The sequence below is a fragment of the Coregonus clupeaformis genome, unplaced genomic scaffold (genome assembly GCF_020615455.1).
Source record: "Coregonus clupeaformis isolate EN_2021a unplaced genomic scaffold, ASM2061545v1 scaf0050, whole genome shotgun sequence".
In the NCBI taxonomy this organism is placed as follows: Eukaryota; Metazoa; Chordata; class Actinopteri; order Salmoniformes; family Salmonidae; genus Coregonus; species Coregonus clupeaformis.
The window spans coordinates 905,399-928,546 of NW_025533505.1; the positions used below are offsets into that span (position 1 = coordinate 905,399).

Here is a 23,148-nt window from a genome sequence, read left to right on the forward strand (position 1 = left end):
GGCTTCTGTTCATGTCTGGAATAGTAAAGACATTGGCTCCTTTTCATGTCTAGATTAGTAAAGACATTGGCTCCTGTTCATGTCTAGATTAGTAAAGACATTGGCTCCTGTTCATGTCTGGAATAGTAAAGACATTGGCTCCTTTTCATGTCTAGATTAGTAAAGACATTGGCTCCTGTTCATGTCTAGATTAGTAAAGACATTGGCTCCTGTTCATGTCTGGATTAGTAAAGACATTGGCTCCTGTTCATGTCTAGATTAGTAAAGACATTGGCTCCTGTTCATGTCTGGATTAGTAAAGACATTGGCTCCTGTTCATGTCTAGATTAGTAAAGACATTGTCTCCTGTTCATGTCTGGATTAGTAAAGACATTGGCTCCTGTTCATGTCTAGATTAGTAAAGACATTGGCTCCTGTTCATGTCTAGATTAGTAAAGACATTGGCTCCTGTTCATGTCTAGATTAGTAAAGACATTGGCTCCTGTTCATGTCTGGATTAGTAAAGACATTGGCTCCTGTTCATGTCTAGATTAGTAAAGACATTGGCTCCTGTTCATGTCTAGATTAGTAAAGACATTGGCTCCTGTTCATGTCTAGATTAGTAAAGACATTGGCTCCTTTTCATGTCTAGATTAGTAAAGACATTGGCTCCTGTTCATGTCTAGATTAGTAAAGACATTGGCTCCTGTTCATGTCTAGATTAGTAAAGACATTGGCTCCTGTTCATGTCTAGATTAGTAAAGACATTGGCTCCTGTTCATGTCTAGATTAGTAAAGACATTGGCTCCTGTTCATGTCTAGATTAGTAAAGACATTGGCTCCTGTTCATGTCTAGATTAGTAAAGACATTGGCTCCTGTTCATGTCTGGATTAGTAAAGACATTGGCTCCTGTTCATGTCTAGATTAGTAAAGACATTGGCTCCTGTTCATGTCTGGATTAGTAAAGACATTGGCTCCTATTCATGTCTAGATTAGTAAATACATTGGCTCCTGTTCATGTCTAGATTAGTAAAGACATTGGCTCCTGTTCATGTCTAGATTAGTAAAGACATTGGCTCCTGTTCATGTCTGGATTAGTAAAGACATTGGCTCCTGTTCATGTCTAGATTAGTAAAGACATTGGCTCCTGTTCATGTCTGGATTAGTAAAATACATTGGCTCCTATTCATGTCTAGATTAGTAAAGACATTGGCTCCTGTTCATGTCTGGATTAGTAAAGACATTGGCTCCTGTTCATGTCTGGATTAGTAAAGACATTGGCTCCTGTTCATGTCTAGATTAGTAAAGACATTGGCTCCTGTTCATGTCTGGATTAGTAAAGACATTGGCTCCTGTTCATGTCTGGATTAGTAAAGACATTGGCTCCTGTTCATGTCTAGATTAGTAAAGACATTGGCTCCTGTTCATGTCTGGATTAGTAAAGACATTGGCTCCTGTTCATGTCTAGATTAGTAAAGACATTGGCTCCTGTTCATGTCTGGATTAGTAAAAACATTGGCTCCTGTTCATGTCTAGATTAGTAAAGACATTGGCTCCTGTTCATGTCTGGATTAGTAAAGACATTGGCTCCTGTTCATGTCTAGATTAGTAAAGACATTGGCTCCTGTTCATGTCTGGATTAGTAAAGACATTGGCTCCTGTTCATGTCTAGATTAGTAAAGACATTGGCTCCTGTTCATGTCTAGATTAGTAAAGACATTGGCTCCTGTTCATGTCTAGATTAGTAAAGACATTGGCTCCTGTTCATGTCTGGATTAGTAAAGACATTGGCTCCTGTTCATGTCTAGATTAGTAAAGACATTGGCTCCTGTTCATGTCTGGATTAGTAAAGACATTGGCTCCTATTCATGTCTAGATTAGTAAATACATTGGCTCCTGTTCATGTCTAGATTAGTAAAGACATTGGCTCCTGTTCATGTCTAGATTAGTAAAGACATTGGCTCCTGTTCATGTCTGGATTAGTAAAGACATTGGCTCCTATTCATGTCTAGATTAGTAAAGACATTGGCTCCTGATCATGTCTGGATTAGTAAAGACATTGGCTCCTGTTCATGTCTAGATTAGTAAAGACATTTGCTCCTGTTCATGTCTGGATTAGTAAAGTCATTGGCTCCTATTCATGTCTAGATTAGTAAAGACATTGGCTCCTGTTCATGTCTAGATTAGTAAAGACATTGGCTCCTGTTCATGTCTAGATTAGTAAAGACATTGGCTCCTGTTCATGTCTGGATTAGTAAATACATTGGCTCCTATTCATGTCTAGATTAGTAAAGACATTGGCTCCTGTTCATGTCTGGATTAGTAAAGACATTGGCTCCTGTTCATGTCTGGATTAGTAAAGACATTGGCTCCTGTTCATGTCTAGATTAGTAAAGACATTGGCTCCTGTTCATGTCTGGAATAGTAAAGACATTGGCTCCTTTTCATGTCTAGATTAGTAAAGACATTGGCTCCTGTTCATGTCTAGATTAGTAAAGACATTGGCTCCTGTTCATGTCTGGAATAGTAAAGACATTGGCTCCTTTTCATGTCTAGATTAGTAAAGACATTGGCTCCTGTTCATGTCTAGATTAGTAAAGACATTGGCTCCTGTTCATGTCTGGATTAGTAAAGACATTGGCTCCTGTTCATGTCTAGATTAGTAAAGACATTGGCTCCTGTTCATGTCTGGATTAGTAAATACATTGGCTCCTGTTCATGTCTAGATTAGTAAAGACATTGTCTCCTGTTCATGTCTGGATTAGTAAAGACATTGGCTCCTTTTCATGTCTAGATTAGTAAATACATTGGCTCCTGTTCATGTCTAGATTAGTAAAGACATTGGCTCCTGTTCATGTCTAGATTAGTAAAGACATTGGCTCCTGTTCATGTCTGGATTAGTAAAGACATTGGCTCCTGTTCATGTCTAGATTAGTAAATACATTGGCTCCTGTTCATGTCTGGATTAGTAAAGACATTGGCTCCTATTCATGTCTAGATTAGTAAAGACATTGGCTCCTGTTCATGTCTAGATTAGTAAAGACATTGGCTTCTGTTCATGTCTAGATTAGTAAAGACATTGGCTCCTGTTCATGTCTGGATTAGTAAATACATTGGCTCCTATTCATGTCTAGATTAGTAAAGACATTGGCTCCTGTTCATGTCTAGATTAGTAAATACATTGGCTCCTGTTCATGTCTGGATTAGTAAAGACATTGGCTCCTGTTCATGTCTAGATTAGTAAAGACATTGGCTCCTGTTCATGTCTAGATTAGTAAAGACATTGGCTCCTGTTCATGTCTAGATTAGTAAAGACATTGGCTCCTGTTCATGTCTAGATTAGTAAAGACATTGGCTCCTGTTCATGTCTGGATTAGTAAAGACATTGGCTCCTGTTCATGTCTAGATTAGTAAAGACATTGTCTCCTGTTCATGTCTGGATTAGTAAAGACATTGGCTCCTGTTCATGTCGAGATTAGTAAAGACATTGGCTCCTGTTCATGTCTAGATTAGTAAAGACATTGGCTCCTGTTCATGTCTAGATTAGTAAAGACATTGGCTCCTGTTCATGTCTGTATTAGTAAAGACATTGGCTCCTGTTCATGTCTAGATTAGTAAAGACATTGGCTCCTGATCATGTCTGGATTAGTAAAGACATTGGCTCCTGTTCATGTCTAGATTAGTAAAGACATTGGCTCCTGTTCATGTCTAGATTAGTAAAGACATTGGCTCCTGTTCATGTCTAGATTAGTAAATACATTGGCTCCTGTTCATGTCTAGATTAGTAAAGACATTGGCTCCTGTTCATGTCTAGATTAGTAAAGACATTGGCTCCTGTTCATGTCTAGATTAGTAAAGACATTGGCTCCTGTTCATGTCTAGATTTGTAAAGACATTGGCTCCTGTTCATGTCTGGATTAGTAAATACATTGGCTCCTATTCATGTCTAGATTAGTAAATACATTGGCTCCTGTTCATGTCTAGATTAGTAAAGACATTGGCTCCTGTTCATGTCTGGATTAGTAAAGACATTGGCTCCTGTTCATGTCTAGATTAGTAAAGACATTGGCTCCTGTTCATGTCTAGATTAGTAAAGACATTGGCTCCTGTTCATGTCTAGAATAGTAAAGACATTGGCTCCTATTCATGTCTGGATTAGTAAAGACATTGTCTCCTGTTCATGTCTGGATTAGTAAAGACATTGGCTCCTGTTCATGTCTAGATTAGTAAAGACATTGGCTCCTGTTCATGTCTAGATTAGTAAAGACATTGGCTCCTGTTCATGTCTAGATTAGTAAAGACATTGGCTCCTGTTCATGTCTGGATTAGTAAATACATTGGCTCCTGTTCATGTCTAGATTAGTAAAGACATTGTCTCCTGTTCATGTCTGGATTAGTAAAGACATTGGCTCCTGTTCATGTCTAGATTAGTAAAGACATTGGCTCCTGTTCATGTCTAGATTAGTAAATACATTGGCTCCTGTTCATGTCTGTATTAGTAAAGACATTGGCTCCTGTTCATGTCTAGATTAGTAAATACATTGGCTCCTGATCATGTCTGGATTAGTAAAGACATTGGCTCCTGTTCATGTCTAGATTAGTAAAGACATTGGCTCCTGTTCATGTCTAGATTAGTAAAGACATTGGCTCCTGTTCATGTCTAGATTAGTAAAGACATTGGCTCCTGTTCATGTCTAGATTAGTAAAGACATTGGCTCCTGTTCATGTCTAGATTAGTAAAGACATTGGCTCCTTTTCATGTCTAGATTAGTAAAGACATTGGCTCCTGTTCATGTCTAGATTAGTAAAGACATTGGCTCCTGTTCATGTCTAGATTAGTAAAGACATTGGCTCCTGTTCATGTCTAGATTAGTAAAGACATTGGCTCCTGTTCATGTCTAGATTAGTAAAGACATTGGCTCCTGTTCATGTCTAGATTAGTAAAGACATTGGCTCCTTTTCATGTCTAGATTAGTAAAGACATTGGCTCCTGTTCATGTCTAGATTAGTAAAGACATTGGCTCCTGTTCATGTCTAGATTAGTAAAGACATTGGCTCCTGTTCATGTCTAGATTAGTAAAGACATTGGCTCCTTTTCATGTCTAGATTAGTAAAGACATTGGCTCCTGTTCATGTCTAGATTAGTAAAGACATTGGCTCCTGTTCATGTCTAGATTAGTAAAGACATTGGCTCCTGTTCATGTCTAGATTAGTAAAGACATTGGCTCCTGTTCATGTCTAGATTAGTAAAGACATTGGCTCCTGTTCATGTCTAGATTAGTAAAGACATTGGCTCCTTTTCATGTCTAGATTAGTAAAGACATTGGCTCCTGTTCATGTCTAGATTAGTAAAGACATTGGCTCCTGTTCATGTCTAGATTAGTAAAGACATTGGCTCCTGTTCATGTCTAGATTAGTAAAGACATTGGCTCCTGTTCATGTCTAGATTAGTAAAGACATTGGCTCCTGTTCATGTCTAGATTAGTAAAGACATTGGCTCCTTTTCATGTCTAGATTAGTAAAGACATTGGCTCCTGTTCATGTCTAGATTAGTAAAGACATTGGCTCCTGTTCATGTCTAGATTAGTAAAGACATTGGCTCCTGTTCATGTCTAGATTAGTAAAGACATTGGCTCCTTTTCATGTCTAGATTAGTAAAGACATTGGCTCCTGTTCATGTCTAGATTAGTAAAGACATTGGCTCCTGTTCATGTCTAGATTAGTAAAGACATTGGCTCCTGTTCATGTCTAGATTAGTAAAGACATTGGCTCCTGTTCATGTCTAGATTAGTAAAGACATTGGCTCCTGTTCATGTCTAGATTAGTAAAGACATTGGCTCCTTTTCATGTCTAGATTAGTAAAGACATTGGCTCCTGTTCATGTCTAGATTAGTAAAGACATTGGCTCCTGTTCATGTCTAGATTAGTAAAGACATTGGCTCCTGTTCATGTCTAGATTAGTAAAGACATTGGCTTCTCTTAACAGTTGACTTGGTTTTCAACCTTGCTCTTCTAATTGTTGCACCATGGATACTGAGTTCTCATTACTGGTTCTCTTAGGAAACAATGCTGTCTCACATTGAGCCCATCAACAAAACCACTTCCTCTTGAAGAAACTCTCTCAGTACTAAGAAATGACATGAAGTGTGAGCTGGAAGCTGACTGAATATAGTATATTGAATATAGCGACATTGTGTTGAGATTGAGATGAATCCTGTTTTTGTTCCTGACTCCCAGTGAAATCTCTTCCTGCTTATTGTTTGCCTTCCATGAATCATTAGTCCAGTCCAGTCTATTAGTCGTATGCACAGGATACACATGGTACACAGCACACCCGTCGCTATGGGCGGGCCATAGGTGCCCTGCCCTGAGGTCTGGCGACGGGTCTGGTACACAGCACACCCGTCGCTATGGGCGGGCCATAGGTGCCCTGCCCTGAGGTCTGGCGACGGGTCTGGTACACAGCACACCCGTCGCTATGGGCGGGCCATAGGTGCCCTGCCCTGAGGTCTGGCGACGGGTCTGGTACACAGCACACCCGTCGCTATGGGCGGGCCATAGGTGCCCTGCCCTGAGGTCTGGCGACGGGTCTGGTACACAGCACACCCGTCGCTATGGGCGGGCCATAGATGCCCTGCCCTGAGGTCTGGCGACGGGTCTGGTACACAGCACACCCGTCGCTATGGGCGGGCCATAGGTGCCCTGCCCTGAGGTCTGGCGACGGGTCTGGTACACAGCACACCCGTCGCTATGGGCGGGCCATAGATGCCCTGCCCTGAGGTCTGGCGACGGGTCTGGTACACAGCACACCCGTCGCTATGGGCGGGCCATAGATGCCCTGCCCTGAGGTCTGGCGACGGGTCTGGTACACAGCACACCCGTCGCTATGGGCGGGCCATAGGTGCCCTGCCCTGAGGTCTGGCGACGGGTCTGGTACACAGCACACCCGTCGCTATGGGCGGGCCATAGATGCCCTGCCCTGAGGTCTGGCGACGGGTCTGGTACACAGCACACCCGTCGCTATGGGCGGGCCATAGATGCCCTGCCCTGAGGTCTGGCGACGGGTCTGGTACACAGCACACCCGTCGCTATGGGCGGGCCATAGGTGCCCTGCCCTGAGGTCTGGCGACGGGTCTGGTACACAGCACACCCGTCGCTATGGGCGGGCCATAGATGCCCTGCCCTGAGGTCTGGCGACGGGTCTGGTACACAGCACACCCGTCGCTATGGGCGGGCCATAGGTGCCCTGCCCTGAGGTCTGGCGACGGGTCTGGTACACAGCACACCCGTCGCTATGGGCGGGCCATAGGTGCCCTGCCCTGAGGTCTGGCGACGGGTCTGGTACACAGCACACCCGTCGCTATGGGCGGGCCATAGGTGCTCTGCCCTGAGGTCTGGCGACGGGTCTGGTACACAGCACACCCGTCGCTATGGGCGGGCCATAGATGCCCTGCCCTGAGGTCTGGCGACGGGTCTGGTACACAGCACACCCGTCGCTATGGGCGGGCCATAGGTGCCCTGCCCTGAGGTCTGGCGACGGGTCTGGTACACAGCACACCCGTCGCTATGGGCGGGCCATAGGGGGCCGGGCCCGCACCCAAAAATGCTTGTGCCCCCCCCACTTGAGGGAATGTATTATTAAATATATGTACTGTAGACTAATAACAATTGTGCCCTGCCCTCCCATGCATTCACACTATAGGACAGTAGGATATTCACACTATAGGACAGTAGGATATTCACACTATAGGACAGTAGGATATTCACACTATTAGGACAGTAGGATATTCACACTATTAGGACAGTAGGATATTCACACTATTAGGACAGTAGGATATTCACACTATAGGACAGTAGGATATATTCACACTATAGGACAGTAGGATATTCACACTATAGGACAGTAGGATATTCACACTATAGGACAGTAGGATATATTCACACTATAGGACAGTAGGATATTCACACTATTAGGACAGTAGGATATTCACACTATTAGGACAGTAGGATATTCACACTATAGGACAGTAGGATATTCACACTATTAGGACAGTAGGATATTCACACTATAGGACAGTAGGATATATTCACACTATAGGACAGTAGGATATTCACACTATAGGACAGTAGGATATATTCACACTATAGGACAGTAGGATATTCACACTATAGGACAGTAGGATATTCACACTATAGGACAGTAGGATATATTCACACTATAGGACAGTAGGATATTCACACTATAGGACAGTAGGATATTCACACTATTAGGACAGTAGGATATTCACACTATAGGACAGTAGGATATATTCACACTATAGGACAGTAGGATATTCACACTATAGGACAGTAGGATATATTCACACTATAGGACAGTAGGATATTCACACTATAGGACAGTAGGATATTCACACTATAGGACAGTAGGATATTCACACTATAGGACAGTAGGATATTCACACTATAGGACAGTAGGATATTCACACTATAGGACAGTAGGATATTCACACTATAGGACAGTAGGATATTCACACTATAGGACAGTAGGATATTTACACTATAGGACAGTAGGATATTCACACTATAGGACAGTAGGATATTCACACTATAGGACAGTAGGATATTCACACTATAGGACAGTAGGATATTCACACTATAGGACAGTAGGATATTCACACTATAGGACAGTAGGATATTCACACTATAGGACAGTAGGATATTCACACTATAGGACAGTAGGATATTCACACTATTAGGACAGTAGGATATTCACACTATAGGACAGTAGGATATTCACACTATAGGACAGTAGGATATTCACACTATAGGACAGTAGGATATTCACACTATAGGACAGTAGGATATTCACACTATAGGACAGTAGGATATTCACACTATAGGACAGTAGGATATTCACACTATTAGGACAGTAGGATATTCACACTATAGGACAGTAGGATATTCACACTATAGGACAGTAGGATATTCACACTATAGGACAGTAGGATATTCACACTATTGGACAGTAGGATATTCACACTATTAGGACAGTAGGATATTCACACTATAGGACAGTAGGATATTCACACTATAGGACAGTAGGATATTCACACTATAGGACATTAGGATATTCACACTATAGGACAGTAGGATATTCACACTATAGGACAGTAGGATATTCACACTATAGGACAGTAGGATATTCACACTATAGGACAGTAGGATATTCACACTATAGGACAGTAGGATATTCACACTATAGGACAGTAGGATATTCACACTATAGGACAGTAGGATATTCACACTATAGGACAGTAGGATATTCACACTATAGGACAGTAGGATATTCACACTATAGGACAGTAGGATTTTCACACGTGCCCAGAAGGGGAAATAGACAGCAAAGTGATGAATTCTGACATAACTAGTGCAGTAATAGTATGAGTCCAATAGCAGCAGTCATGGATATGTAGTGTGAATGTATGTGTGTGGAGTGGAATGATAGCTGAACAGACTAGGACCCAGACTAGGGGATCAAACCGCCAACCTTCCAATCTCAAGGCAAACACACTAACCACAAGGCCTCTGAGGTCACCACACAATAATGACATTAAATCAGGTCCACAGTGTATGATGAAGTCATCAGTCCACTCATAGAAATATAATATTTCCATGTTTTGTCCATTCTCAGGTACAAGTGATCCTTATGTGAAGTTTAAACTGGATGGGAAGACACTCTACAAGAGCAAAGTGGTTTATAAGAACCTCAACCCAACATGGAACGAGTCCTTCTCTTTCCCTGTCAGAGACCTGGACCAGAGACTGTATATTAAGGTAGGGGTTAGGACATACCCCATGTGTGGGGCCCAGTAGGGGCCCCTCTGGTGAGAAGAGTGTTTCTGCTCTCTGCTAACCCTCTTCATCTGGTCTACCTTGCAGGTGTATGACCGGGATCTGACCGTGGATGACTTCATGGGATCCAGCTACGTTCTCCTCAGTGATCTGGAGCTGGAAAAGTGAGTGTCACATTTTAAAATGTCACCATTTTCAGGAGATGATGATGGTTTGTTGTGAGTTGTCTACGACTCCCTCTGTTGTAACAGGAGATGATGATGGTTTGTTGTGAGTTGTCTACGACTCCCTCTGTTGTAACAGGAGATGATGATGGTTTGTTGTGAGTTGTCTACGACTCCCTCTGTTGTAACAGGAGATGATGATGGTTTGTTGTGAGTTGTCTACGACTCCCTCTGTTGTAACAGGAGATGATGATGGTTTGTTGTGAGTTGTCTACGACTCCCTCTGTTGTAACAGGAGATGATGATGGTTTGTTGTGAGTTGTCTACGACTCCCTCTGTTGTAACAGGAGATGATGATGGTTTGTTGTGAGTTGTCTACGACTCCCTCTGTTGTAACAGGAGATGATGATGGTTTGTTGTGAGTTGTCTACGACTCCCTCTGTTGTAACAGGAGATGATGATGGTTTGTTGTGAGTTGTCTACGACTCCCTCTGTTGTAACAGGAGATGATGATGGTTTGTTGTGAGTTGTCTACGACTCCCTCTGTTGTAACAGGAGATGATGATGGTTTGTTGTGAGTTGTCTACGACTCCCTCTGTTGTAACAGGAGATGATGATGGTTTGTTGTGAGTTGTCTACGACTCCCTCTGTTGTAACAGGAGATGATGATGGTTTGTTGTGAGTTGTCCATGACTCCCTCTGTTGTAACTCGGGCAGCGGGTAGCCTAGAGATTAGACAGGCGAGCCAGCAACCTAATCACATTTCAGTTTCAAGTGGAATATGATCAATACAGTAATCTTATACATAACCACTATGCTAAATTAACCCAGGCTAAACTGAATAGTGACTATGCTAAATTAACCCAGGCTAAACTGAATAGTGACTACGCTAAATTAACCCAGACTAACTGAATAGTGACTACGCTAAGTTAACAGAGGCTAACTGAATAGTGACTATGCTAAGTTAACAGAGGCTAACTGAACCATGTTTTACCATGTTTGGCATTTCTTCATAATGAGACAGATCCTATCCAACCTGGCATGTCTTCATAATGAGACAGATCCTATCCAACCTGGCATGTCTTCATAATGAGACAGATCCTCTCCAACCTGGCATGTCTTCATAATGAGACAGATCCTATCCAACCTGGCATGTCTTCATAATGAGACAGATCCTATCCAACCTGGCATGTTTTCATAATGAGACAGATCCTATCCAACCTGGCATGTTTTCATAATGAGACAGATCCTATCCAACCTGGCATGTCTTCATAATGAGGCAGATCCTATCCAACCTGGCATGTCTTCATAATGAGACAGATCCTCTCCAACCTGGCATGTTTTCATAATGAGACAGATCCTATCCAACCTGGCATGTCTTCATAATGAGACAGATCCTCTCCAACCTGGCATGTCTTCATAATGAGACAGATCCTATCCAACCTGGCATGTTTTCATAATGAGACAGATCCTATCCAACCTGGCATGTCTTCATAATGAGGCAGATCCTATCCAACCTGGCATGTCTTCATAATGAGGCAGATCCTATCCAACCTGGCATGTTTTCATAATGAGACAGATCCTATCCAACCTGGCATGTCTTCATAATGAGACAGATCCTATCCAACCTGGCATGTTTTCATAATGAGACAGATCCTATCCAACCTGGCATGTTTTCATAATGAGACAGATCCTCTCCAACCTGGCAAGTCTTCATAATGAGACAGATCCTATCCAACCTGGCATGTCTTCATAATGAGACAGATCCCCTCCAACCTGGCATGTCTTCATAATGAGACAGATCATCTCCAACCTGGCATGTCTTCATAATGAGACAGATCCTCTCCAACCTGGCATGTCTTCATAATGAGACAGATCCTCTCCAACCTGGCATGTCTTCATAATGAGACAGATCCTCTCCAACCTGGCATGTCTTCATAATGAGACAGATCCTCTCCAACCTGGCATGTCTTCATAATGAGACAGATCCTATCCAACCTGGCATGTCTTCATAATGAGACAGATCCTCTCCAACCTGGCATGTCTTCACAATGAGACAGATCCTATCCAACCTGGCATGTCTTCATAATGAGACAGATCCTATCCAACCTGGCATGTCTTCACAATGAGACAGATCCTCTCCAACCTGGCATGTCTTCATAATGAGACAGATCCTATCCAACCTGGCATGTCTTTATAATGAGACAGATCCTATCCAACCTGGCATGTCTTCATAATGAGACAGATCCTATCCAACCTGGCATGTCTTCATAGTGAGACAGATCCTATCCAACCTGGCATGTCTTCATAATGAGACAGATCCTATCCAACCTGGCATGTCTTCATAATGAGACAGATCCTATCCAACCTGGCATGTCTTCATAATGAGACAGATCCTATACAACCTGGCATGTCTTCATAATGAGACAGATCCTATCCAACCTGGCATGTCTTCATAATGAGACAGATCCTATCCAACCTGGCATGTCTTCATAATGAGACAGATCCTCTCCAACCTGGCATGTCTTCATAATGAGACAGTTCCTCTCCAACCTGGCATGTCTTCATAATGAGACAGATCCTCTCCAACCTGGCATGTCTTCATAATGAGACAGATCCTCTCCAACCTGGCATGTCTTCATAATGAGACAGATCCTCTCCAACCTGGCATGTCTTCATAATGAGACAGATCCTCTCCAACCTGGCATGTCTTCATAATGAGACAGATCCTCTCCAACCTGGCATGTCTTCATAATGAGACAGATCCTCTCCAACCTGGCATGTCTTCATAATGAGACAGATCCTATCCAACCTGGCATGTCTTCATAATGAGACAGATCCTCTCCAACCTGGCATGTCTTCATAATGAGACAGATCCGATCCAACCTGGCATGTCTTCATAATGAGACAGATCCTCTCCAACCTGGCATGTCTTCATAATGAGACAGATCCTATCCAACCTGGCATGTCTTCATAATGAGACAGATCCTCTCCAACCTGGCATGTCTTCATAATGAGTAGATCCTCTCCAACCTGGCATGTCTTCATAATGAGACAGATCCTCTCCAACCTGGCATGTCTTCATAATGAGACAGATCCTATCCAACCTGGCATGTCTTCATAATGAGACAGATCCTCTCCAACCTGGCATGTCTTCATAATGAGACAGATCCTATCCAACCTGGCATGTCTTCATAATGAGACAGATCCTATCCAACCTGGCATGTCTTCATAATGAGACAGATCCTCTCCAACCTGGCATGTCTTCATAATGAGACAGATCCTCTCCAACCTGGCATGTCTGTTGATTCATAACTGAACCATGTTTTATTCTAAGCTATCCCCTATGTATCCCCAGGGTGTGTGAGCTGTCTGTGCCTCTGGATGACCCCAACAGTCTGGAGGACGACATGGGAGTCATCATGCTGGACATGTCTCTCTCTCTGAGGGATGGAGACAACCAGAGGAACTCTGTAAGGAACTAGACAATACAATATACCATATCTAGCAGGGTTGGGGTCAGTTCCATTTGTTTCTCGTAGAGAAGCTTTGAAGAAAATTAGAACTGGAATTGGAGTTTCAGTTTATTTCCGGATTGGACTGAGTTTGATGGAATTGACCCCAGCTATGATGTCTACCATATGTTTTGACATATTCTACATATATACTTGCATGTTGTTGTTCCTCTACTAACTGTGCCAGTGTGTTGTTCTGTTGTTCCTCTACTAACTGTGCCAGTGTGTTGTTCTGTTGTTCCTCTACTAACTGTGCCAGTGTGTTGTTCTGTTGTTCCTCTACTAACTGTGCCAGTGTGTTGTTCTGTTGTTCCTCTACTAACTGTGCCAGTGTGTTGTTCTGTTGTTCCTCTACTAACTGTGCCAGTGTGTTGTTCTGTTGTTCCTCTACTAACTGAGACAGTGTGTTGTTCTGTTGTTCCTCTACTAACTGTGCCAGTGTGTTGTTCTGTTGTTCCTCTACTAACTGTGCCAGTGTGTTGTTCTGTTGTCCCTCTACTAACTGTGCCAGTGTGTTGTTCTGTTGTCCCTCTACTAACTGTGCCAGTGTGTTGTTCTGTTGTTCCTCTACTAACTGTGCCAGTGTGTTGTTCTGTTGTTCCTCTACTAACTGTGCCAGTGTGTTGTTCTGTTGTTCCTCTACTAACTGTGCCAGTGTGTTGTTCTGTTGTTCCTCTACTAACTGTGCCAGTGTGTTGTTCTGTTGTTCCTCTACTAACTGAGACAGTGTGCTGTTCTGTTGTTCCTCTACTAACTGTGCCAGTGTGTTGTTCTGTTGTTCCTCTACTAACTGTGCCAGTGTGTTGTTCTGTTGTTCCTCTACTAACTGTGCCAGTGTGTTGTTCTGTTGTTCCTCTACTAACTGTGCCAGTGTGTTGTTCTGTTGTTCCTCTACTAACTGTGCCAGTGTGTTGTTCTGTTGTTCCTCTACTAACTGTGCCAGTGTGTTGTTCTGTTGTTCCTCTACTATCTGTGCCAGTGTGTTGTTCTGTTGTTCCTCTACTAACTGTGCCAGTGTGTTGTTCTGTTGTTCCTCTACTAACTGTGCCAGTGTGTTGTTCTGTTGTTCCTCTACTAACTGTGCCAGTGTGTTGTTCTGTTGTTCCTCTACTAACTGTGCCAGTGTGTTGTTCTGTTGTACCTCTACTAACTGTGCCAGTGTGTTGTTCTGTTGTTCCTCTACTAACTGTGCCAGTGTGTTGTTCTGTTGTTCCTCTACTAACTGTGACAGTGTGTTGTTCTGTTGTTCCTCTACTAACTGTGCCAGTGTGTTGTTCTGTTGTTCCTCTACTAACTGTGCCAGTGTGTTGTTCTGTTGTTCCTCTACTAACTGTGCCAGTGTGTTGTTCTGTTGTTCCTCTACTAACTGTGCCAGTGTGTTGTTCTGTTGTTCCTCTACTAACTGTGCCAGTGTGTTGTTCTGTTGTTCCTCTACTAACTGTGCCAGTGTGTTGTTCTGTTGTTCCTCTACTAACTGTGCCAGTGTGTTGTTCTGTTGTTCCTCTACTAACTGTGCCAGTGTGTTGTTCTGTTGTTCCTCTACTAACTGTGCCAGTGTGTTGTTCTGTTGTTCCTCTACTAACTGAGACAGTGTGTTGTTCTGTTGTTCCTCTACTAACTGAGACAGTGTGTTGTTCTGTTGTTCCTCTACTAACTGTGCCAGTGTGTTGTTCTGTTGTTCCTCTACTAACTGAGACAGTGTGTTGTTCTGTTGTTCCTCTACTAACTGTGCCAGTGTGTTGTTCTGTTGTTCCTCTACTAACTGTGCCAGTGTGTTGTTCTGTTGTTCCTCTACTAACTGTGCCAGTGTGTTGTTCTGTTGTTCCTCTACTAACTGAGACAGTGTGTTGTTCTGTTGTTCCTCTACTAACTGTGCCAGTGTGTTGTTCTGTTGTTCCTCTACTAACTGTGCCAGTGTGTTGTTCTGTTGTTCCTCTACGAACTGTGCCAGTGTGTTGTTATGTTGTTCCTCTACTAACTGTGCCAGTGTGTTGTTCTGTTGTTCCTCTACTAACTGTGCCAGTGTGTTGTTCTGTTGTTCCTCTACTAACTGTGCCAGTGTGTTGTTCTGTTGTTCCTCTACTAACTGTGCCAGTGTGTTGTTCTGTTGTTCCTCTACTAACTGTGCCAGTGTGTTGTTCTGTTGTTCCTCTACTAACTGTGCCAGTGTGTTGTTCTGTTGTTCCTCTACGAACTGTGCCAGTGTGTTGTTATGTTGTTCCTCTACTAACTGTGCCAGTGTGTTGTTCTGTTGTTCCTCTACTAACTGTGCCAGTGTGTTGTTCTGTTGTTCCTCTACTAACTGTGCCAGTGTGTTGTTCTGTTGTTCCTCTACTAACTGTGCCAGTGTGTTGTTCTGTTGTTCCTCTACTAACTGTGCCAGTGTGTTGTTCTGTTGTTCCTCTACTAACTGTGCCAGTGTGTTGTTCTGTTGTTCCTCTACTAACTGTGCCAGTGTGTTGTTCTGTTGTTCCTCTACTAACTGTGCCAGTGTGTTGTTCTGTTGTTCCTCTACTAACTGTGCCAGTGTGTTGTTCTGTTGTTCCTCTACTAACTGAGACAGTGTGTTGTTCTGTTGTTCCTCTACTAACTGAGACAGTGTGTTGTTCTGTTGTTCCTCTACTAACTGTGCCAGTGTGTTGTTCTGTTGTTCCTCTACTAACTGAGACAGTGTGTTGTTCTGTTGTTCCTCTACTAACTGTGCCAGTGTGTTGTTCTGTTGTTCCTCTACTAACTGTGCCAGTGTGTTGTTCTGTTGTTCCTCTACTAACTGTGCCAGTGTGTTGTTCTGTTGTTCCTCTACTAACTGAGACAGTGTGTTGTTCTGTTGTTCCTCTACTAACTGTGCCAGTGTGTTGTTCTGTTGTTCCTCTACTAACTGTGCCAGTGTGTTGTTCTGTTGTTCCTCTACGAACTGTGCCAGTGTGTTGTTATGTTGTTCCTCTACTAACTGTGCCAGTGTGTTGTTCTGTTGTTCCTCTACTAACTGTGCCAGTGTGTTGTTCTGTTGTTCCTCTACTAACTGTGCCAGTGTGTTGTTCTGTTGTTCCTCTACTAACTGTGCCAGTGTGTTGTTCTGTTGTTCCTCTACTAACTGAGACAGTGTGTTGTTCTGTTGTTCCTCTACTAACTGTGCCAGTGTGTTGTTCTGTTGTTCCTCTACTAACTGAGACAGTGTGTTGTTCTGTTGTTCCTCTACTAACTGAGACAGTGTGTTGTTCTGTTGTTCCTCTACTAACTGTGCCAGTGTGTTGTTCTGTTGTTCCTCTACTAACTGTGCCAGTGTGCTGTTCTGTTGTTCCTCTACTAACTGTGCCAGTGTGTTGTTCTGTTGTTCCTCTACTAACTGTGCCAGTGTGTTGTTCTGTTGTTCCTCTACTAACTGTGCCAGTGTGTTGTTCTGTTGTTCCTCTACTAACTGTGCCAGTGTGTTGTTCTGTTGTTCCTCTACTAACTGAGACAGTGTGTTGTTCTGTTGTTCCTCTACTAACTGTGCCAGTGTGTTGTTCTGTTGTTCCTCTACTAACTGAGACAGTGTGTTGTTCTGTTGTTCCTCTACTAACTGTGACAGTGTGTTGTTCTGTTGTTCCTCTACTAACGGAGACAGTGTGCTGTTCTGTTGTTCCTCTACTAACTGTGCCAGTGTGTTGTTCTGTTGTTCCTCTACTAACTGTGCCAGTGTGTTGTTCTGTTTTGCTGTTGCAGAAGTGGCCTAAGAGGAAGAGGAGTATCAGGGTGAGTCAACCAAATATACTATATCAACTCTAGTGTACTAACACCCCTATTTAATCACTTATGATCCAAAACTCACAGTTAACCCTAACCCTAATATACTATATCAACTCTAGTGTACCAACACCCCTATTTAATCACTTATGATCCAAAACTCACAGTTAACCCTAACCCTAATATACTATATCAACTCTAGAGTACCAACACCCCTATTTAATCACTTATGATCCAAAACTCACAGTTAACCCTAACCCTAATATACTATATCAACTCTAGTGTACCAACACCCCTATTTAATCACTTATGATCCAAAACTCACAGTTAACCCTAACCCTAATATACTATATCAACTCTAGTGTACTAACACCCCTATTTAATCACTTATGATCCAAAACTCACAGTTAACCCTAACCCTAATATACTATATCAACTCTAGTGTACCAACACCCCTATTTAATCACTTATGATCCAAAACTCACAGTTAACCCTAACCCTAATATACTATATCAACTCTAGTGTACTAACACCCCTATTTAATGACTTATGATCCAAAACTCACAGTTGCACATAATTGAAACAATTCATTTAGATGAACTGAATTACGGTCCCATAAAAGCTGGACATTGGTCCTTTTTATTTCTACACTAGAGGGCAGTATACCACCAAGAAACCTAGAGGACAGTATACCACCAAGAAACCTAGAGGACAGTATACCACCAAGAAACCTAGAGGGCAGTATACCACCAAGAAACCTAGAGGGCAGTATACCACCAAGAAACCTAGAGGGCAGTATACCACCAAGAAACCTAGAGGGCAGTATACCACCAAGAAACCTAGAGGGCAGTATACCACCAAGAAACCTAGAGGGCAGTATACCACCAAGAAACCTAGAGGGCAGTATACCACCAAGAAACCTAGAGGACAGTATACCACCAAGAAACCTAGAGGGCAGTATACCACCAAGAAACCTAGAGGGCAGTATACCACCAAGAAACCTAGAGGGCAGTATACCACCAAGAAACCTAGAGGGCAGTATAGCACCAAGAAACCTAGAGGGCAGTATACCACCAAGAAACCTAGAGGGCAGTATACCACCAAGAAACCTAGAGGGCAGTATACCACCAAGAAACCTAGAGGACAGTATACCACCAAGAAACCTAGAGGGCAGTATACCACCAAGAAACCTAGAGGACAGTATACCACCAAGAAACCTAGAGGGCAGTATACCACCAAGAAACCTAGAGGACAGTATACCACCAAGAAACCTAGAGGGCAGTATACCACCAAGAAACCTAGAGGGCAGTATACCACCAAGAAACCTAGAGGGCAGTATACCACCAAGAAACCTAGAGGGCAGTATACCACCAAGAAACCTAGAGGACAGTATACCACCAAGAAACCTAGAGGGCAGTATACCACCAAGAAACCTAGAGGGCAGTATACCACCAAGAAACCTAGAGGACAGTATACCACCAAGAAACCTAGAGGACAGTATACCACCAAGAAACCTAGAGGGCAGTATACCACCAAGAAACCTAGAGGGCAGTATACCACCAAGAAACCTAGAGGGCAGTATACCACCAAGAAACCGTTTAGTGTTTTAGAATAAGTTACTGCCACAACCCTACTAATAACTTTAAATTAAATGAATGATATATTGTTTGATTTGATGATGTTAAAGACAACATGTAGCAGGTTAGTTCTATTTCTTTTCAGTTTGTTGTCCTCCGCTATGTGCGTACCATATGAAACAGTTATTTAAACATCATTTTCTCCCCTGCATTTGTAATTAAGCTCAGGTAGAGCCAGAAGATGATTGCTCTGAGACAGGTGCCGCGTCCCAAATGGCACCCTATTCCCCATGGTACCTGGTCTAAAGTAGTGCACTACATAGGGAATAGGGTACCATTCTCTGGTCTAAAGTAGTGCACTATATAGGGAATAGGGTACCATTCTCTGGTCTAAAGTAGTGCACTACATAGGGAATAGGGTGCCATTCTCTGGTCTAAAGTAGTGCACTATATAGGGAATAGGGTGTCATTCTCTGGTCTAAAGTAGTGCACTATATAGGGAATAGGGTACCATTCTCTGGTCTAAAGTAGTGCACTACATAGGGAATAGGGTGCAATTTGTGTCACTGAAGATACTGCTGCTCAACCTGCTGAATTGAATAGGAGCTAAATATATTTCTCTATCTCATGATGAGTCTTAGTCTGCATCACAAACGGCACCCTATTCCCTACATAGTGCACTACTTTAGACCAGAGCACTGAGGGGAATATACTGCACACTGTATAGGGAATAGGGTGCCGTTTTGGAGGCTGAAGTCAGAAGACTAGCCTGCTTCTGTCTGTGTGTCTGATTGATGAAGTCATTCACTGGCTGCTGTTATTACAGTATTATTAAAGTGGGTCAATTATTATATGAGTATCAAGATCAATACAACTAGTATTCCTACCTCATGCTTATCTGTGCTATAACACAATGTATAGTACTGCTGATATAGCATGTTATCTGAACAGGTTATCAATAGAACTGACTGTCCTGTCCTCCTCTTCCTCCCTCCAGTCTCCAGTGGCCCAGAGTGGTCGTCTATCACTGACTGTCCTGTCCTCCTCTTCCTCCCTCCAGTCTCCAGTGGCCCAGAGTGGTCGTCTATCACTGACTGTCCTGTCCTCTTCCTCCCTCCAGTCTCCAGTGGCCCAGAGTGGTCGTCTATCACTGACTGTCCTGTCCTCTTCCTCCCTCCAGTCTCCAGTGGCCCAGAGTGGTCGTCTATCACTGACTGTCCTGTCCTCCTCTTCCTCCCTCCAGTCTCCAGTGGCCCAGAGTGGTCGTCTATCACTGACTGTCCTGTCCTCCTCTTCCTCCCTCCAGTCTCCAGTGGCCCAGAGTGGTCGTCTATCACTGACTGTCCTGTCCTCCTCTTCCTCCCTCCAGTCTCCAGTGGCCCAGAGTGGTCGTCTATCACTGACTGTCCTGTCCTCTTCCTCCCTCCAGTCTCCAGTGGCCCAGAGTGGTCGTCTATCACTGACTGTCCTGTCCTCCTCTTCCTCCCTCCAGTCTCCAGTGGCCCAGAGTGGTCGTCTATCACTGACTGTCCTGTCCTCCTCTTCCTCCCTCCAGTCTCCAGTGGCCCAGAGTGGTCGTCTATCACTGACTGTCCTGTCCTCTTCCTCCCTCCAGTCTCCAGTGGCCCAGAGTGGTCGTCTATCACTGACTGTCCTGTCCTCCTCTTCCTCCCTCCAGTCTCCAGTGGCCCAGAGTGGTCGTCTATCACTGACTGTCCTGTCCTCCTCTTCCTCCCTCCAGTCTCCAGTGGCCCAGAGTGGTCGTCTCTCAGAGTCTCTGAGGAAGTCCCAGCTGTGGTCAGGTGTCGTGAGGGTGACCCTGGTGGAGGGGCAGGACCTGCCACAGGACGGACCTGGAGAGCTGTTTGTACGATTCAGACTGGGGGAGCAGAGATACAGGAGCAGGGTAGGAGAATGGATGAGGACAAACATACACACTATCACACACACACATACACACACACATACACACACACTCTCACGCACACACACACACTCTCACGCACAAATACACACACATACACTCACACGATCACACACACATACACACACATACACACACACTCTCACGCACACATACACACACACGATCACACACACACACACACACTCTCTCTGCCTCTAAGTCCTCTCTCCCCTCCTGTGTTCAGAACCAGCCCAAGAAGGCCAACCCCCAGTGGAGGGAGAGGTTTGACTTCAACCGGTTCCCGGATGGTCCTGGGGTTCTGGAGATAGAGGTCTGGAACAAAGAGGGACGCAAATATGAGGAGTGTTACGGCATGTGAGTTACAACATGGGTCATTCTGGATCCCTTTAGAATCGTTATGATGTCTAGTGAATGGTACCACTGATTTGTGAGTTACAACATGGGTCATTCTGGATCACTTTAGAATCGTTATGATGTCTAGTGAATGGTACCACTGATTTGTGAGTTACAACATGGGTCATTCTGGATCACTTTAGAATCGTTATGATGTCTAGTGAATGGTACCACTGATTTGTGAGTTACAACATGGGTCATTCTGGATCACTTTAGAATCGTTATGATGTCTAGTGAATGGTACCACTGATTTGTGAGTTACAACATGGGTCATTCTGGATCACTTTAGAATCGTTATGATGTCTAGTGAATGGTACCACTGATTTGTGTGTTACAACATGGGTCATTCTGGATCACTTTAGAATCGTTATGATGTCTAGTGAATGGTACCACTGATTTGTGAGTTACAACATGGGTCATTCTGGATCACTTTAGAATCGTTATGATGTCTAGTGAATGGTACCACTGATTTGTGAGTTACAACATGGGTCATTCTGGATCACTTTAGAATCGTTATGATGTCTAGTGAATGGTACCACTGATTTGTGAGTTACAACATGGGTCATTCTGGATCACTTTAGAATCGTTATGATGTCTAGTGAATGGTACCACTGATTTGTGAGTTACAACATGGGTCATTCTGGATCACTTTAGAATCGTTATGATGTCTAGTGAATGGTACCACTGATTTGTGAGTTACAACATGGGTCATTCTGGATCACTTTAGAATCGTTATGATGTCTAGTGAATGGTACCACTGATTTGTGTGTTACAACATGGGTCATTCTGGATCACTTTAGAATCGTTATGATGTCTAGTGAATGGTACCACTGATTTGTGAGTTACAACATGGGTCATTCTGGATCACTTTAGAATCGTTATGATGTCTAGTGAATGGTACCACTGATTTGTGTGTTACAACATGGGTCATTCTGGATCACTTTAGAATCGTTATGATGTCTAGTGAATGGTACCACTGATTTGTGAGTTACAACATGGGTCATTCTGGATCACTTTAGAATCGTTATGATGTCTAGTGAATGGTACCACTGATTTGTGTGTTACAACATGGGTCATTCTGGATCACTTTAGAATCGTTATGATGTCTAGTGAATGGTACCACTGATTTGTGAGTTACAACATGGGTCATTCTGGATCACTTTAGAATCGTTATGATGTCAAGTGAATGGTACCACTGATTTGTGAGTTACAACATGGGTCATTCTGGATCACTTTAGAATCGTTATGATGTCAAGTGAATGGTACCACTGATTTGTGAGTTACAACATGGGTCATTCTGGATCACTTTAGAATCAATCAATCAATCAATCAATTTTATTTTATATAGCCCTTCGTACATCAGCTAATATCTCGAAGTGCTGTACAGAAACCCAGCCTAAAACCCCAAACAGCTAGTAATGCAGGTGTAGAAGCACGGTGGCTAGGAAAAACTCCCTAGAAAGGCCAAAACCTAGGAAGAAACCTAGAGAGGAACCAGGCTATGAGGGGTGGCCAGTCCTCTTCTGGCTGTGCCGGGTGGAGATTATAACAGAACCATGCCAAGATGTTCAAAAATGTTCATAAGTGACAAGCATGGTCAAATAATAATCAGGAATAAATCTCAGTTGGCTTTTCATAGCCGATCATTAAGAGTTGAAAACAGCAGGTCTGGGACAGGTAGAGGTTCCATAACCGCAGGCAGAACAGTTGAAACTGGAATAGCAGCAAGGCCAGGCGGACTGGGGACAGCAAGGAGTCACCACGGCCGGTAGTCCCGACGTATGGTCCTAGGGCTCAGGTCTCTCAGTTGGCTTTTCATAGCCGATCATTAAGAGTTGAAAACAGCAGGTCTGGGACAGGTAGGGGTTTCGTAACCGCAGGCAGAACAGTTGAAACTGGAATAGCAGCAAGGCCAGGCGGACTGGGGACAGCAAGGTGTCAGCATGCCCGGTAGTCCTGACGTATGGTCCTAGGGCTCAGGTTCTCAGAGAGAAAGAGAGAACGAGAGAATTAG

At 43.4% G+C, this 23,148-nt stretch overlaps 1 protein-coding gene across 2 annotated transcripts in view; it reads left to right on the forward strand.

The window, feature by feature from the left end:
• Positions 1–23,148, forward strand: part of mctp2b (multiple C2 domains, transmembrane 2b) — a 161,112-nt gene that overhangs the window by 64,335 nt on the left and 73,629 nt on the right. For both annotated transcript variants that reach the window (XM_041869467.2, XM_041869468.2), the window contains exons 5-10: positions 9,672–9,814; positions 9,920–9,996; positions 13,355–13,469; positions 17,217–17,246; positions 20,556–20,720; positions 20,965–21,095. In XM_041869467.2, coding sequence (XP_041725401.1) covers positions 9,672–9,814; positions 9,920–9,996; positions 13,355–13,469; positions 17,217–17,246; positions 20,556–20,720; positions 20,965–21,095 — 661 coding nt within the window. The remainder of the gene's footprint in view (positions 1–9,671; positions 9,815–9,919; positions 9,997–13,354; positions 13,470–17,216; positions 17,247–20,555; positions 20,721–20,964; positions 21,096–23,148) is intronic.